The sequence below is a fragment of the Scyliorhinus torazame genome, chromosome 30 (assembly GCF_047496885.1).
Source record: "Scyliorhinus torazame isolate Kashiwa2021f chromosome 30, sScyTor2.1, whole genome shotgun sequence".
Classification (NCBI taxonomy): domain Eukaryota; kingdom Metazoa; phylum Chordata; class Chondrichthyes; order Carcharhiniformes; family Scyliorhinidae; genus Scyliorhinus; species Scyliorhinus torazame.
In genome coordinates this window covers 12,369,312-12,388,060 of record NC_092736.1, presented here as the reverse complement: position 1 = coordinate 12,388,060, position 18,749 = coordinate 12,369,312, and the positions used below count along the sequence as shown (strand labels likewise).

The 18,749-nt window shown below is 55.5% G+C and overlaps 1 protein-coding gene across 1 annotated transcript in view; it reads left to right on the top strand.

Moving 5' to 3' along the window:
- The window catches only part of LOC140404386 (protein ERGIC-53-like), a 91,201-nt gene that overhangs the window by 36,477 nt on the left and 35,975 nt on the right, over nucleotides 1-18,749 (top strand). The window contains exon 10 of the mRNA XM_072492832.1: nucleotides 6,280-6,356. Coding sequence (XP_072348933.1) covers nucleotides 6,280-6,356 — 77 coding nt within the window. The remainder of the gene's footprint in view (nucleotides 1-6,279; nucleotides 6,357-18,749) is intronic.

Genomic DNA, 18,749 nt, shown 5'->3' with positions numbered 1-18,749 from the left:
GCTTCTACACTGTGGGCGGGATTCTGCAATAGTGGGACTATGACCCCACGCCGGTGGGAAAACTGGCGCCAACCACTCCGGCGCCAACAGCCCCCGAAAGTGAGGACGTCTCACCTTTCTCAGGGGCTAGGTTGACGCCGGAGTGGTTCCCCCAGGTCCAGCTGGCGCCAAAGGGCCGGCGTGATCTCGCGCATGCGCGGACCGGCCGGCGTACTTCCGCGCACGCGCCTGGGTTCCCTTCTCTGCGCCGGCCCCCGGGCAATACGTCGGAGTCCTACAGGGGCCCGGCACAGAGGAAAGAGGGCCCTCACGGAACCAGCCTGCCCGTAGGATCGGTAGGCCCCGATTGCGGTCCAGGCCACCATGGCCCCCCCCCCCCCCCGGCCCCCCTGGGGTCGGATTCCACCCCCCCCGCACCTCCCCCAGGACCTCCCCCGCACACTTACCTGCCAGGTCCCTCTGTGTGTGAGGTGAGTAATTCACGCCGGCGGGACTGGGCAAAACCTGACGGCCCATTGTGGCCTGTAGAATCGACGGGGGTGGGGGGCCGTTTTGGGAATCCCGCCGGCCCCCGAAAAACGGCGCCGGCGAATAGGGCAGCCGGCGGTGGGGCGATATTCACGCCTCCCCCCCCCACGGATTCTCCGACCCGGTGCAGAGTCGGAGAATCCCGGCCTGTCAATTCAGTTCCCGATGGGGCGATGTTCTGAAATCCTGATGTGAGGCTTGAATGTTTTTCTGACTTGGAAGAAGTTACAGAAGCGAGCCAATCTGACCTTAATTGAGATTGTATTCGGATCCACATGGGTTGGTGAAGTTAGAACTAAGACACATCTGCTTTCTTCGGGGGAGCGGTTGTTGAATTAATACACGGTCAACACTCGTCCAACTCACCAGTGACCCAGCTATCCCCATTTATAGCTGTACAAATACCCATCACCTTTCCAACAATTTAATCAGCATTAAAGTTGAACAGTGTAATTAATAAGACATTGTATGAGAGAGTGGACACAGAGCGACCCACCAGATGGCCAGATCAGTTAGTTCAAAGCTGTGGAATATGAGGTCATATTTTACATCATATTAATAGACGTACACCTTTGTGTCGTTAAATGCCTGCTTGGATCATGTGGAAATCGCACTGGTGTTTAATCTGGGCCTATCCAATCTGCTGCTAAATTTCCGAACACATTGCTGCCCCAAAATAGACAACCATCCGTGCATCAACATTTTACTGCGTTGTTTTGCTTCGTGGTGTTGGCCCTGCTGACGGTCGGCCCTCTTTACTGTAGAACACAAACTTTGGTGAGGTAAGTTCTGTTTTAGTTTCTTTTTGAACCCTGCTGCCCTGCCCATTCACGTTGAACGTTCTGAGTCAATCTGGCTCCCTCGTTCTCCCCGCATTGTGACCTGGGGTCGTCAAGTGCAAGAGGCTCCGTGATTTAGGGCACCTTCTGAAACCTCGCCGATTCGAAAGGGAAACTTTGTTGCTGTGGTTTACGCGGATTGATGCCTGAATCCTGAACACGGTTCGCTCTATCCCCTCTGCTGCTTTGTGGTGCTGTCGCAGCCTTTACCCATGGAGCCTTCTGCAATGAACCCCACTTTCTGCAGCGGATGTGTTACAAAGTCAAATCCCTGTAGGGTGAACACTCCACAACGTCAGCAGCGAGGTCGATTTTCTGTTTGTTCAGCTTTCTCCCCCCACTCCAACGTGGCTGAGTTCAGTACTTCCGATAGGAGAGTGCTGTGGTGGCTGGAAATATGAAATTATATGGCGGCACATTGGTTAGCACTGCTGCCTCACAGTGCCAGGGTCCCAGGTTCGATTCCCGGCTTGGGTCACTGCCTGTGCGGAGTCTGCACATCCTCCCCGTGCCTGCGTGGGTTTCCTCCGGGTGCTCCGGTTTTTTCCCACAGTCCAAAGATGTGCGGGTCAGGTGGATTGGCCATGCTAAATTATAAGTTCATAAGATATAGGGGCAGAATTAGGCCTTTTGGCCCATCGAGTCTGCTCCGCCAGTCTATGGTGGCTGATCTCATCCTGGCCTCAACTCCACCGTCCTGCCCGTTCTCCATCACCCTTCAATCCATTACCAATTAAAAGTCTAACTCCTCCTTAAATTACTCGCTGTCCCAGCATCCACCGCTCTCTGGAGTAGCGACTTCCACAGATTCGCAACCCTTTGGGAGAAGTAGTTTCTCCTCAAATCTGTTTTAAATTTGCTACCTCTTACCCTAAGGCTACGACCTCTCGTTCTCGACTGCCCCACACGAGGAAGCAGCCGCTCCACGTCTACTCTATCCAGACCTTTTATCATCTTGTATACCCCAATTAGATCTCCCCTCATTCTTCTAAACTCCAGAGAGTATCGGCCTCAACTGTTCAGTCTCTCTGCTTACGACAAACTCCTGGGCCGGGATTCTCCCCGCTCCGCGCCGGGCCGGAGAATCGGCACGGCCGCCCCCACGCGGCGCCGGTCGTGGGCCGCTGTACGTGGCGGGGCCGCCGATCCTCCGGTCCGCCGACGCCATCCACACCTGGTCGCTGCCTGGCGGAGCACTGCGTGAAGGGCCGGGGGGCGGCCTGTGGTGGTGGTGGGGGGGGGGGGACCTCCGATTGGGCCTGGCCTGCGATCGGGCCTCCTTCTCCCCCCCCCCCCCCCCCCCGGGGACTACTTTGTTGCGTCCGGCCCCAGAACCCCAGCGCCATGTTGCGCCGGGGCCAGAGTGCTCAGTAAGGCCACCGCATGCGCAGGTTGGCGCCGCCCCCAGTGAGCGCCGGGAAGTGAACCGCTCCCGCACCGTACTGGCCCCAGAATCAGTCGTCCCCGTGCCCTTTTCGCGCCGTCGTGCAACGCGACGGCGTTCACGACGGCGCGAACACTCTGTCTCCATTTCGGAGAATTGCGTCCCTGATCTCTGGAATCCACCTAGTGAACCTCCTCTTAACTGCCTCCAATTCCACTACACCTTTCCTCAAATAAGGGGACCAAAACTGGGCGCAATACTCAATTGTCCTTGGTGTCCAAAATGGTTAGGGGGGGGTTACTGGGTTACGGGGATAGGGTGGGGGCGTGGGCCTGGGTAGGCTGCTCTTTCGGATGGTCGGTACAGACTCAATGGGCCGAATAGCCACTTTCTGCACTGTAGAGACTCTGTAACTTGTGCCCATTGGGTTAGCTTTACAGAACATCTTAAAGGAAGTGGGAGAGAGAGAGAGCCGGAGAGGTTTAATGATGGTATTCCCTAAAGGTGGGCAAAATTAAAATGCTGCATTTTGCCTCCAAGCTTTGTTTTTTGACCGATCATTGCGTTGCATCTCGTTGAGGTAGAGACGCTCTCTGTTTGTGGAGCTGTGCCTTGACACTTGAGACATGGGGCTGTTTAGCACAGGGCTACATCGCTGGCTTTGAAAGCAGACCACGGCAGGCCAGCAGCACGGTTCAATTCCCGAACAGGCGCCGGAATGTGGCGACTAGGGGCTTTTCACAGTAACTTCATTTGAAGCCTACTTGTGACAATAAGCGATTTTCATTTAGGGCAGCACGGTCGCACAAGTGGTTAGCACTGTTGCTTCACAGCGCCAGGGTCCCAGGTTCGATTCCCGGCTTGGGTCACTGTCTGTGCGGAGTCTGCACGTTCTCCCCGTGTCTGCGTGGGTTTCCTCCGGGTGCTCCGGTTTCCTCCCACAAGTCCCGAAAGACATGCTGTTAGGTGGGTTGGCCGTGATAAATTGCCCTTAGTGACCAAAAAGGTTAGGAGGGGTTATTGGGCTACGGGGATAGGGGGGAAGTGGGGGCTTAAGTGGGTCGGTGCAGACTCGATGGGCCGAATGGCCTCCTTCTGCACTGTATGTTCTATGTTCTATGAGACGAGAGTACCCACTCGGAAGCATGCCAGTGAGTATTCCACATGGACCATCTTAAGTCTGTCTCTGCCTTTTGTAAATGGTGTGGAAGGCGATTAGAAACCGAGGAAGAACAAACAGTTGAATTTCGCCTCGCCTTGAAACACAACGGGAGCTTCAACCACCTTTTATTCCTCTGGGTTACATTTGAGGCAATCTTGTTCATTAAACACTGCAAAATAAAACAAAGAAAAATTAAATTCCAGGCTATAGAGTGAACAACTCGCCGATAAACCTTTTATGTATTAAATAATCTTAAATCATCCGCATTTGCGCGATGTGGCGCGCTGTCTTTGACCTGTGTAGTTATTTAGCACCGTACAGCGGTGATGACGATCCGATGCTGCTTCTGCAGGGGATAATCCGGAGTATTCTAGCTGGTTTGTCTATCTCGGCAGCCCCCACTCTAAGAGGCTTTGTCTCAGGGATTACAGGGATTATAATTTACGATTAGAGTGAATAAGCATTATCTGACCCAATACACACACACCACACACCACATACACACCACACACCCCACACACACCACACACGCACACCACACACGCACACACCCCCCCCACACACACACACACCCCACACACGCACACACACCCCACACACGCACATGCACACACACCACACACACACACACACACACACACCCCACACACGCACACGCACACACACACAACACACACACCACACACACACACCACACACACACCCCACACACACACCACACACACGCACACACACACCCCACACACACCCCACACACGCACACGCACACACACACCACACACACACACCACACCACACACACGCACACCACACACACACACCACACCACACACACGCACACGCACACACACACCACACACACACACCACACACACACCCCACACACGCACACGCACACACACACCACACACACACACCACACCACACACACGCACACGCACACGCACACACACACCACACACACACACCACACACACACCCCACACACGCACACACACACACACCACACACACACACCACACACACCACACACACACCCCACACACGCACACGCACACACACACACCCCACACACACCCCACACACGCACACACACACACCCCACACACACCCCACACACACCCCACACACGCACACAGACACACCACACACACACCACACACACACCACACACACACCACACACACACCCCACACACACACACCACACACACACACACACTCTTACAGGAAGGATACCTCTGCATGGCTGCTAATAATAATAATCTTCATTAGTGTCACAAGTAGGCTTACATTAACACTGCAATGAAGTTACTGTGAAAATCCCCTAGTCGCCACACTCCGGCGCCTGTTCGGGTACACGGAGGGAGAATTCAGCATGTCCAATTCACCTAACAAGCACATCTTTGGACTGATCTGCTGAGATGCCGCAGATATTACTGGAGCTTCCTCCATTTCCCCTCGGCTGTTTCTAATGGGCATTTTCAAACTGTTGCGGGGATGACATCGTGGGCGGGATTCTCTAACGTTGCATTGTGTTTGACGACAGCGTGAACAGGCCAGTCCCACGACTAATTTTGGCCCCTACAGGGGGCCAGCACGGCACTGGAGCGGTTAATGCAGCTCCAGCTGCTGGTCTCAGCGCGAACTGGGCAGCGCGGGATCCGCGCATGCGCAGTAACGCCGGCGCCAACGCGCGCTTGCGCAGTGGCTTCCTTCAACGTGCCGGCCCCGACGCAACATGGCGCAGGGCTAGAGGGGCCGGCGCGTAGGAAAGGAGGCCCCCAGCCCGAGAACAATTGGTGGGTCCCGATCGCGGGCCAGGCCACAACGGCCCCAGTGTTCGGACCCCCCCCCCCGCAAAGGCCGCCTCCCGACCCTTCCAAGCCAAAGTCCCGCCGGCTGAGAGCAGGTGTGGACGGCGCCGGCGGAACTCGGTTTTCACGACGGCCGCACGTCTCATCCCGGGCCGAGAATCGACGGGACGGCCGCAGAGAGCGGCCCGCGACCGGCGCCGTGCCAACCACGCCGGTGCCAATGGCGGAGAATCGCGTGCCGGCGGCTTGGCGCGATTCGCGGGGATTCTCCGAACCGGCCCCGGGCTGAGAGAATCCCGCCCCAGACGTACGGATGCCTGCGCACTTTTATTATTCATTTGGGTGTTGCTGTCGAGGCCAACATTTATTTACTCTCCCTGGTTGGCAGTGCTGATCGACCTTGAGCGTCTGCATTCCAGTCTAGTTACTGCCCCAGGTTATCGTTGAAGATTTAAATAATTCAGATGAACCCCATTGCTTGGGAGGAAACTAGCACTGAGATAGCTTCTCTTGACGAACAATGGGCTTAAATTTGTCTTTTTTTTTATAGAATGCCGATGGTTCCCAGAGTCTGATGCTGGTTCTCAACGGTCAGAAGGAGATGATTCAACAAGTGCAAGAGATAAGGTACCCACCATCTTCCTGTTATGGGATGCATCTCTGACATGGTCAGGTTGAACGGGGCACGAGTTGGAACTTCAATCCCGGCACCTTTGGAATTCCGGGCAGCTGCAAAAGCGGAGTACAGTGTGGCCCGTATTTCTGGGTCCAGCCGTTCTTCCAATTCCCACAGAGGCCAATAAGTTTCTGAAGAAAAAAATTTGAATTACCAGCGACTGTCTCCAAGGGTTACCCTCCACGGGTTACCTCGACAAGGTTTCAAATTTTCAAACTTGCACTCAACACAACGAGTTGACTAAACATTACTTTCCTAAATCGTTCACGGGATGGGGGGGGGGGGCACCTCTGGCTAGGCCAGCATTTATTGCCCATTCCTAATTGCCCTTGAGCAGGTGGTGGTGAGCCGTCTTCTTGCACGGCTGCAGTCGCTGAGGTGCAGATACACCCACCGTGCTGTTAGGGAGGGAGCTCCAGGGCTTTGACCCAGTGACGGTGAAGGAACGGCTGATATATTTCCAAATCAGTATGGCGAGTGGCTTGGAGGGGAGCCTGCTGGTGGTGGTGTTCCCATATATCTGCTGCCCTGGTATTTCTAGATGGTAGTGATCGTGGGATTTGGAAGGTGCTGCCTAAGGAGCCTTGGCGAGTTATAGACGTACATCTTGTGGATGGTACACACGGCTGCTACTGTGCATCGGTGGTGGAGGGAGTGAATGTTTGAGAATGGGGTGCCAATCAAGCGGGGCTGCTTTGTCCTGGATGGTGTCAAACTTCTTGAGTGTTGTTGGAGCTGCACTCATCCAGGCAAGTGGAGAATATTCCATCACACTCCTGACTTGTGCCTTGCAGATGGTGGACAGGATTTGGGGGGGTGTCAGGGGGTGAGTTACTCACCATCGAATTCCCAGCCTCTGATCTACTCTTGCAGCCACAGTATTTATATGGCTGGTCCAGTTGAGTTTGTGGTTAATAGTACCTCCCCCCCCAGGAGTTGATTGTGGTTATGTTGATTGTGTAGTAGGCCACTTGTGCACTAAACTGCAGAAAAATATCTGCCCTTAATTTCCGAACAGCACTGAAAATAGCACTCCACAATTCCACTCTGCAGCACTTGTAATCTCTGCAGGAACCAATCAAACTCTCAGCTTCCAACAGGACCGTTTCATTGAGTCATAACATCCAGTATCGGTCAAAGGTCATTTTCCCTCGGTCTTCAAAGAATCCAGAACCGATACCCAACAGTAAATGAAATGAGATGAAAATCGCTTATTGTCACAAGTAGGCTTCAAATGAAGTTACTGTGAAAAGCCCCTAGTCGCCACATTCCGGCACCTGTTCAGCACGGGAATTGAACAGTAACGCCCACACTGCTGATTCTGTATTCCAGCCACCCCAGGGTGAATCTTTCCGGCTCCTTAAATCTCTGGAGGTTCCGTCTCCTCGACCAGAGGAAGAGTCTCACGTGCATTCTGCCTGGTCGCTACCAGAGAACAGCCTTTTCACCTCATGACTACATCAGTTGTTGGTTTCCCCCCCACGACACATTGCCCCATTGGCTCTCTTGGTGCTCCCTCTCCCTCTCTTGGCACTTTAACTGTCGTGGTCGATGCTGACCCCATCGCTGTCGGCACTGACCCCTCGCTGTCGGCACTGACCCCTCTCTGTCGGCACTGACCCCATCGCGGTCGGCACTGACCCCCTCGCTGTCGGCACTGTCCCCCTCGCTGTCGGCACTGACCCCCTCGCTGTCGGCACTGTCCCCCTCGCTGTCGGCACTGACCCCCTCGCTGTCGGCACTGTCCCCCTCGCGGTCGGCACTGACCCCCTCGCTGTCGGCACTGACCCCTCGCTGTCGGCACTGTCCCCCTCGCTGTCGGCACTGACCCCCTCGCTGTCGGCACTGTCCCCCTCGCGGTCGGCACTGACCCCCTCGCTGTCGGCACTGACCCCTCGCTGTCGGCACTGTCCCCCTCGCAGTCGGCACTGACCCCCTCGTGGTCGGCACTGATCCCCTCGCGGTCGGCACTGACCCCCTCGCTGTCGGCACTGACCCCCCCGCAGTCGGCACTGACCCCCTCGTGGTCGGCACTGATCCCCTCGCCGTCGGCACTGACCCCCTCGCAGTCGGCACTGACCCCCTCGCCGTCGGCACTGACCCCCTCGCGGTCGGCACTGATCCCCTCGCTGTCGGCACTGACCCCCTCGCTGTCGGCACTGACCCCCTCGCCGTCGGCACTGACCCCCTCGCAGTCGGCACTGACCCCTCGGAGTCGGCACTGACCCCCTCGCTGTCGGCACTGACCCCCTCGCGGTCGGCACTGACCCCCTCGCTGTCGGCACTGACCCCCTCGCGGTCGGCACTGACCCCTCGGAGTCGGCACTGACCCCCTCGCTGTCGGCACTGACCCCCTCGCTGTCGGCACTGACCCCCTCGCGGTCGGCACTGACCCCCTCGCTGTCGGCACTGACCCCCTCGCGGTCGGCACTGACCCCCTCGCTGTCGGCACTGTCCCCCTCGTGGTCGGCACTGACCCCCTCGCAGTCGGCACTGACCCCCTCGCTGTCGGCACTGACCCCCTCGGAGTCGGCACTGACCCCCTCGGAGTCGGCACTGACCCCCTCGCTGTCGGCACTGACCCCCTCGCTGTCGGCACTGACCCCCTCGCTGTCGGCACTGACCCCCTCGCTGTCGGCACTGACCCCCTCGCGGTCGGCACTGACCCCCTCGCTGTCGGCACTGACCCCCTCGCTGTCGGCACTGACCCCTCGGAGTCGGCACTGTCCCCCTCGCTGTCGGCACTGACCCCCTCGCGGTCGGCACTGACCCCCTCGCGGTCGGCACTGACCCCCTCGCTGTCGGCACTGACCCCTCGGAGTCGGCACTGACCCCCTCGCAGTCGGCACTGACCCCCTCGCTGTCGGCACTGACCCCCTCGCGGTCGGCACTGACCCCCTCGTGGTCGGCACTGACCCCCTCGCTGTCGGCCCTGACCCCCTCGCTGTCGGCACTGACCCCTCGGAGTCGGCACTGACCCCCTCGCCGTCGGCCCTGACCCCCACGCTGTCGGCACCGACCCCCTCGCAGTCGGCACCGACCCCCTCGCCGTCGGCACTGACGCCCTCGCCGTCGGCACTGACCCCCTCGCTGTCGGCACTGACCCCTCGGAGTCGGCACTGACCCCCTCGCTGTCGGCACTGACCCCCTCGCGGTCGGCACTGACCCCCTCGCCGTCGGCACTGACCCCTCGGAGTCGGCACTGACCCCCTCGCTGTCGGCACTGACCCCTCGCTGTCGGCACTGACCCCCTCGCTGTCGGCACTGACCCCCTCGCTGTCGGCACTGACCCCCTCGCTGTCGGCGCTGACCCCCTCGCTGTCGGCACTGACCCCCTCGCTGTCGGCACTGACCCCCTCGCTGTCGGCACTGACCCCCTCGCTGTCGGCGCTGACCCCCTCGCGGTCGGCACTGACCCCCTCCCTGTCGGCGCCGTCCCCCTCGCTGTCGGCACTGACCCCCTCGCTGTCGGCACTGACCCCCTCGCGGTCGGCACTGACCCCCTCGCTGTCGGCCCTGACCCCCTCGCTGTCGGCACTGACCCCTCGGAGTCGGCACTGACCCCCTCGCCGTCGGCCCTGACCCCCACGCTGTCGGCACCGACCCCCTCGCAGTCGGCACCGACCCCCTCGCCGTCGGCACTGACGCCCTCGCCGTCGGCACTGACCCCCTCGCTGTCGGCACTGACCGCCTCGCTGTCGGCACTGACCCCTCGGAGTCGGCACTGACCCCCTCGCTGTCGGCACTGACCCCTCGGAGTCGGCACTGACCCCCTCGCTGTCGGCACTGACCCCTCGCGGTCGGCACTGACCCCCTCGCTGTCGGCACTGACCCCTCGGAGTCGGCACTGACCCCCTCGCTGTCGGCACTGACCCCTCGGAGTCGGCACTGACCCCCTCGCTGTCGGCACTGACCCCTCGCGGTCGGCACTGACCCCCTCGCTGTCGGCACTGACCCCCTCGCTGTCGGCACTGACCCCCTCGCGGTCGGCACTGACCCCCTCGCTGTCGGCACTGACCCCCTCGCTGTCGGCACTGACCCCTCGGAGTCGGCACTGTCCCCCTCGCTGTCGGCACTGACCCCCTCGCGGTCGGCACTGACCCCCTCGCGGTCGGCACTGACCCCCTCGCTGTCGGCACTGACCCCTCGGAGTCGGCACTGACCCCCTCGCAGTCGGCACTGACCCCCTCGCTGTCGGCACTGACCCCCTCGCAGTCGGCACTGACCCCCTCGGAGTCGGCACTGACCCCCTCGCTGTCGGCACTGACCCCTCGCTGTCGGCACTGACCCCCTCGCTGATGGCACTGACCCCCTCGCTGTCGGCACTGACCCCTCGGAGTCGGCACTGACCCCCTCGCTGTCGGCACTGACCCCCTCCCTGTCGGCGCCGTCCCCCTCGCTGTCGGCACTGACCCCCTCGTGGTCGGCACTGACCCCCTCGCTGTCGGCGCCGTCCCCCTCGCTGTCGGCACTGACCCCCTCGCTGTCGGCACTGACCCCCTCGCCGTCGGCACTGACCCCCTCGCTGTCGGCGCCGTCCCCCTCGTGGTCGGCACTGACCCCCTCGCCGTCGGCACTGACCCCCTCGCAGTCGGCACTGTCCCCCTCGTGGTCGGCACTGACCCCCTCGCCGTCGGCACTGACCCCCTCGCAGTCGGCACTGACCCCCTCGTGATCGGCACTGACCCCCTCGCCGTCGGCACTGACCCCCTCGCCGTCGGCACTGACCCCTCGCGGTCGGCCCTGACCCCCTCGCGGTCGGCCCTGACCCCCTCGTGGTCGGCCCTGACCCCCTCGTGGTCGGCCCTGACCCCCTCGTGGTCGGCCCTGACCCCCTCGTGGTCGGCACTGACCCCCTCGTGGTCGGCCCTGACCCCCTCGTGGTCGGCGCCGTCCCCCTCGTGGTCGGCCCTGACCCCCTCGCGGTCGGCCCTGACCCCCTCGTGGTCGGCCCTGACCCCCTCGCGGTCGGCGCTGTCCCCCTCGCTGTCGGCACTGACCCCCTCGCTGTCGGCCCTGACCCCCTCGCTGTCGGCCCTGACCCCCTCGCTGTCGGCACTGACCCCCTCGTGGTCGGCCCTGACCCCCTCGTGGTCGGCCCTGACCCCCTCGTGGTCGGCCCTGACCCCCTCGTGGTCGGCCCTGACCCCCTCGTGGTCGGCCCTGACCCCCTCGTGGTCGGCACTGACCCCCTCGTGGTCGGCCCTGACCCCCTCGTGGTCGGCGCTGCCCAGCTTCTCTGCCTCTTTGTTCATTTGTGTTGAATCGGGCACTATGTTTTCAATAGGACTTGACCTGGGCCCCAGTCCCATGGCAACCCGGTCACATCAGCGAGTTACTGGGCAGAGGTAGCAGGAGGTCACATGCCCTATTTTACCTGGAATTAAAAGAACTTAAAACACCGTCTTATAAAACCTCTCACTTATAGCATATTTTTGTTCTTCGAAGAGGAGGAGAGTTCTCCCTGCTGTCTGGCCCAATATTTATCTCTTAATCAACATCACAAAATAGATATCCGGCCCCCACACATCTCTGTGCATGGAGGATTGCGTTGCGCAAATTAGCTGCTGCTTTCCTACGTTACAATAGTGTCCACACTTTACAAGTATGTTCTTGGCCGTAAAGTGCTCGGGTTGGCCTAATTTTATGGAAAGCTCGATATCAAACCTCTGTTTGTATCTTCTGGTTCAAAAGGAAGATTTACACCTGATAGTTTCCCTTTCGTAGAGCTGCTCAAGTATCTCCTCGCACCTTATTTGTTCACAGACTTTCACAGCGCAGAAGGAGGCCATTTGGCCCATAGTGTCTGCACCGACTCTCCTAGCCGAGCTTAGTGCCATACCCCAGCCTTTTCCCCGTACCCCTGTTGTTTCAGATTTCTAACATCCTGTAGCATTTTGCTTTCTATTGCCATAAATGAGCCTCTGGTCACTGTTGCGAGTGGGTTGAAATCTTTTAAAAGAACCCTTCTGTTGCGTGAAGTGCCATTTGGGCCATGAGGATCCCGAACAAGTAGCCTCGTTCGAACATCTTGAAGAGGGCGTTGCCGTGTTGGGTGTTCCGATGCACAAATGATCCAACACGGCTGTAGATGGTACAACTCTGTTTTATTGTCTAAACAACGGTAACAACTAACTGCTGGCTTGGGTACGTGCTTCACCAGCTAACCTGTGGACCCAGCCCTAGCACTATCTTAGTAAAGCACTCAGCACATGGTGTATGTCTGAGTGGCGCGCTGTGAGCTCTGTGCTCTGAGCTATCTCCTGGTAGAGTGAGCGGGAACTGTGGTGCTCCCTGTTTTATAGTGCGTGTGCTCTCACTGGTGATTGGCTGCGATGTTGTGTGTGTGTTGGTTGGTCCAACTACCTGTCCATCAGTGTGTGTGTGATTGCACCATGATATGTTAATGTGGATATCATGACAGACATGACAAGTGACAACTTGTATTCAAATATGCGGAAGCTACGCAGTGTTGGTGACAGCGGACTGGGATGTATTTTCAGTACTGCTCCTGGTTGCTGATTGGAACCGTGTGCAGACGTGTGTCTGTGCCAGAAAACTGAAGATTCGCTGCCAAAAGTATTTTTCTTCTTTCAACTGTTCAGCAGCCGTCCCTCCCCCCTTACCCTTTCATTCCCCAGCCCAGAAACTCGCATCAGAGCCATTGCTGTCTGATTGTTCGGCAATGTCTTGAGAATGTTGAGATAATGAAATGGGTCTGTCTGTAATTAGCCATAATCCGAAAGAGGGCTATGGGCATCTCGCTCTCGCTCTCTCTCTCTTGCCCACGCTCTCTCTCTCTCTCTCTCTCTCCACTCACTCTCATTCACTCGCTCTCTCTCTCTGTGTCTCTCCATTCACTCTCTCTCCATTCACTCTCTCTCTCTGTCTCTCGCTCTGTCTCTCTCTCTCTCTGTGACTCTCTCTGTGTCTCTCTCTCTCTCTCTCTCTCTCTCTGTCTCTCTCTCTGTCTCTCTCTCTGTCTCTCTCTCTGTCTCTCTCTCTCTGTCTCTCTCTCTCTGTCTCTCCTCTCTCTCTCTCCTCTCTCTCTCTCTCTGTCTCTCTCTCTGTCCACTCACTCTCACTCAGTCGCTCTCCACTCACTCTCACTCAGTTGCTCTCTCTGTCTCTCCTCTCTCTCTCTCCTCTCTCTCTCTCTCTGTCTCTCTCTCTGTCTCTCTCTCTGTCCACTCACTCTCACTCAGTCGCTCTCTCTCTCTCTCTGTCCCTCTCCACTCACTCTCACTCAGTCGCTCTCTCTCTCTCTCTGTCTCTCCTCTCTCTCTCTGTCTGTCTCTCTCTGTCTCTCTCTCCACTCACTCTCACTCTGTCGCTCTCTCTCTCTCTGTCTCTCTCTCTCCACTCACTCTCTCTCCACTCACTCTCTCTCTCTGTCTCTCTCCCTCTCTCTGTCTCTCTCTCTCTCTGTCTCTCTCCACTCACTCTCTCACTCCCTCTCTCCCTCTCTTGTCTCTCTCTCCACTCACTCTCTCTCTCTGTCTCTGTCTGTCTCTCTCTCTCCACTCACTCCCTCCCTCTCTCTACGCAGAGAGCAGTTAAGAGTCAACAACTTTGACTCTGTGGGGTCTGGAGTCACATGTAGGCCAGACCGGGTAAGGACGGCAGATTTCCTTCCCTAAAGGGACATTAGTGAACCAGATTTTTTATTTAAAATAAATTTAGAGTATCCAATTATTTCCAATTAAGGGGCAAATTTAGCCTGGCCAATCCACCTACCCTGCACATCTTTGTGTTGTGGGGGTGAGACCCACGCAGACACGGGGAGAATGTGCAAACTCAACACGGACAGTGACCCGGGGTCAGGAGCGAACCTGGGACCTCGGCGCCGTGAGGCAGCAGTGCTAACCACTGCACCGCCGTGCCGCCCTGACCATATTGGGTTTAGCACACTGGGCTAAATAGCTGGCTTTGAAAGCAGACCAAGGCAGGCCAGCAGCACGGTTCGATTCCCGTACCAGCCTCCCCGAACAGGCGCCGGAATGTGGCGACTAGGGGCTTTTCACAGTAACTTCATTTGAAGCCTACTTGTGACAATAAGCGGTTTTCATTTCGTTTCATTTCATATGGGCTTTTACGACAATCGATGATAGCTTCATGGTCACCGTTACGGAGACCAGCTTTCAACTTCAGATTTTCCGAATAGAATTCAGACCCCACCAGCTGTCGCGTGCACAGAGCCTCTGGATTACTAGTCCAGTAACATTACCACTGCACCACTGTGGTAACTAATGGTTGTAGTAAAGAAACAAAACGTCTGTCTGGAGTGAGCGTGAATGCCAGAATAATGAACAGCTCTTTTCAAAAACAAAAACATGGAAAAACAAGATTCAAAATGGGACATGGGCAAAAAATAAACAGAATCAAAATGGGCGCCAAAATTGTTGAACTCGGTGTTGAGTCCAGAGGCTCTAGAGTGGCCAATCAAAAGAAGAGGAGCTGTTCCTCGAGCTTGCCTTAAATTTCACTGGAACACTGCAGTAGGCCAAGGACAGGAAAAGGCCAAGGAAAGCGAGGTCGTCAATTGAAATGGCAAGCAACTAGAAGCTCAGAGTCGTGCTGGTGGATTGACCTGGGGGTGTTCTGCCACCCAACCTGCATTTGGCCTCCCCATTGTAGAGGAGGTCGCCTTGTGGGGAGCAAAACTCGCGTACTAAATCGAAAGAAGTACAGGTAAATCACTACTGCACATGGATGGAGTATATGGGGCCTTGGACCGTGAGGAAAGAGGTAGTTAGGTGTTACGGCTCCAGTGACTGCAGGATGCAGTGGGAGGGGGCAAGGTATTGAGATTTTTCCACTTTTCGATTCCCCAATTCAAGAGAAACTGATTCCTCGGGTTACTGAGTATTTACAACACAGACAGACCACTTGATCGAACTGGCTTACACTGGTATTTATGATACATATTGTTTAGCCCGATCAGCAGATCCACCTATCCCTAGAATCACTGCAGTGCTGAAGGAGGCATTTCAGCTCATCGAGTCTGCACAGACCCTCCGACCCTACCTAGGCCCACTCCCCCGCCTTCTCCCTGTAACCCCACCTAACCTGCACATCTTCGGACGGACACTAAGGGCCAATTTTAGCGTGGCCCAATCCAGCTAACCTGCACATCTTTGGACTTTGGGAGGAAACCCACGCAGACACGGGGGAGAAGGTGCAAACTCCACACAGCCAGTCACCCGAGGCCGGAATTGAACCCGGGTCCCTGGGGCTGTGAGGCAGCCGTGCTAACCGCCATGCCACCGTGCCACAGATGTTGGGAGGGAAATGAGCAGAACAGGATGTTTCATATGCTCTCTGGTGCCTGGATTGAATACCACCAGCTTCCTGCCTAGATGCCCAATGTGGTGCAGCATGGCTCATGATGGGAAAATCTAGCCTAACATACCGTCCTTTGCTGACTCGTGCTACCACTGACTTTCCTCCACTGAATATGATACCAAAGTTGCTGCGTATTTTACAGAGTCACTCTTCTGTTCTTGGAGTCATAGTATACCCACTCTCTGCTCCGATACACAGGGTTGCAGTCTAAAATAATCAGTGGCACCCGATACTACCAATAATCCTGTCAGATCTGAAGTGGAATCTATAAAGAGCATGTCATGGAAGATAAAACGCTTACAACTTTACATGCTGTGTCAGAAGGCCAAGGGCTCCCCTAATGCTTTGCTTTGACCTTCATTGAAGGAGCTGTTGAAAGGGAATGCTAATATCATAGACTACAGGTAGCATATTCACACTAATGCGAGTTAACCTTTGAGACTTGTCTTTTTCAGCTAGCTTCTGCCAGCGTTCTTATCTCCACACTGCCGTCAACTCCAACTTGTCTTCGTTTATTGTTGTTTCGCTTCCCGCATTTCGTGGCGCACAAGCCAGACTTTCGTCTGCTAGCTTTTTTTCTCCAGGAGCAGGTCGCTAGCCTGTCTGCATTCTGGATCACAATCACGTCACCACTAGCTCATATTTCACGCCATGCTGGAAGGTAACCAGTGCATCTCCTACCCCTGTAACCCCACCTAACTGTTGAACACTAAGGGGCAATTTAGTGTGGCCAATCCACGTAACCTGCGCATCTTTGGACTGTGTGAGGAAACCGGAGCACCCGGAGGAAACCCACGCACACACGGGGAGAATATTAATCAGATGAACCTTGTATCCCAGGTAGAAATGTCAAATAGCTATCCTCTAGACCCCAACTACATTCCAGTTTGGGATTAAATAGACAGTTTGAAGTATAACCGTGTCTAAAACCTGACATTCCCAATACCTCACTGAGAAACATGGAGACTATAAGCTACCCACAGTCAGCACAGATGCTCTTGCCATTGTTCACAGATGTGAATATCTTGTATGTTCTCAGCAATTTTCTTGACTTGAGCCCTTATTGACCCTGGAGCAACCAAACCTTCCAGCTTTTTTGTCGGGCAGGATTTTCCAATGACCCCCTTCATTCCTCCATTTATCTTTAACTGAAGAGACAGTCCCAAAACATAACAACCCTATTAATTTGTTACTTGTGGCAACCTGGACTCCTTTGTCCCCATGATGGAGGTTTAGACCAAGCACTCCAATGCGCTCTGCTGGACGGGCATTCTATTGACTGGACCTAATTTTACCCGTTGGTATGGTGGGATTTGAGCGCAAGGCGGCAGTTTAGCTGATCCCCAAAAATCAAAGTTTCTGAAATTAGAAATTCGGCACTTCTTTGAAGGGGTTGGAGGAAGAAAGGCGGGAGGGGGGACTCTTATTGGAGCAAAGCGCCTCGAGAGATAGGCCGGGCGAAATGGCCTCTTTCGGTCTCACACACTTGATCTAACAATCCGACCTGTAAGTGCCTTTCCCTCCTGTACACAGCGAGGGATCTGCAGCCTTGAAAATAAACAACTGCATGGCTCCTCAGTGAATCTGTACATGGTTAATTCCATTTTCAAAGCATGAGATAAGGATGTGACTGTAAACCAGGAGAACATCCAGCCCACTGGATAAGAGCATACTCATAGGTCATAAATATGGTAACCTTGTATGTAGTAAGAGCACTTTTCAGTGTTACTCATTGAAATAAAGAGCTTTTATAACAGAGATTCTGCTGTGTAGTATGTTGGAAAATGTGCATTAATATCAAGTAGAAGCTAAAATTGATACTGGGTTGTAAATGTAGGAATGTAAATTGCTTAGACTCTAATTAAAATATGCAAATATTTGTATTCCCTTGCTTGCGCCTGAAAGCCTTGAATCTTCGTTCCCCCTGTGGTTCAGAAGCCTGTCCTTTGAGGGTAGATATCCCCTCAGCCAACAGCTCTCAAACACATTGGCCAGCTTTTCGCCAACATAACCGAGGAGAGAGAGAGACCGGGACGATGGCATTTCCGTCCTGGAGAGAGTGCAGAGGTGGCAAGATGCGGAGGCAGGCTGTGCGAAGGCCTGCCTCCTGGGCACTATCGCTTTGTTGGATTTATTTTTGTTCTCACATTATCAAAACAAGAAGCATCCCTCCAGCCGTCACCCCTCATCCCATCTCACCCGCCCACACACTCCCCATGCCACCCTCCTTACCAACTCAAGCTGCCCACCCAGTCCACATGGTTGCTTGTACCCCTTTGCCCCTCTAACCAGCCCCTCTACCAAGTCATGCATCCCATTATGAAATGAAAATTGCTATTGTCACAAGTAGGCTTCAAATGAAGTTACTGTGAAAATAGCCCTACCATGTGATATTAGTGCCAATCCATGCCTCTAACCGCCACCATTTGCCCGTACCCTGCCATGCCAATTCATCTAGTTTCCACCATGGACAAACCTCAGGAGATACACTGACATGAAAATGAAAATCGCTTACTGTCACAAGTAGGCTTCAAATGAAGTTACTGTGTAAAGCCCCTAGTCGCCACATTCCGGCGCCTGTTCAGGGAGGCTGTTACGGGAATCGAACCATGCTGCTGGCCTGCCTCGGTGTGCTTTCAAAGCCAGTGATTTAGCCCTGTGCTAAACAGCCCCATAGTAGACGCATAGTTGTGTCTATGATTGATGTCACAATTTAAACAAAATACTCATTGACAATAGATCACTCAATGCACTGAAATTCCTTCCTCTTATGAAAACACGCATTTTCTTTTCTATAACCACTCGGAGCCATCAATCAAGCAGCTTACTTAACAGCCACCCCACTGTGATAATGTTAGGTTGTATAATTAGTCATGCAAGTCCTACAATAGCCCAAAGCTTTATGCCAACAGACAGTGAAATATCAAGCACTGACTTTCTTATTTAAAATTTTTTTTTAGCCCAGCAGAGTTAAGCTGTGGGCGTCACGGTGGCACAGC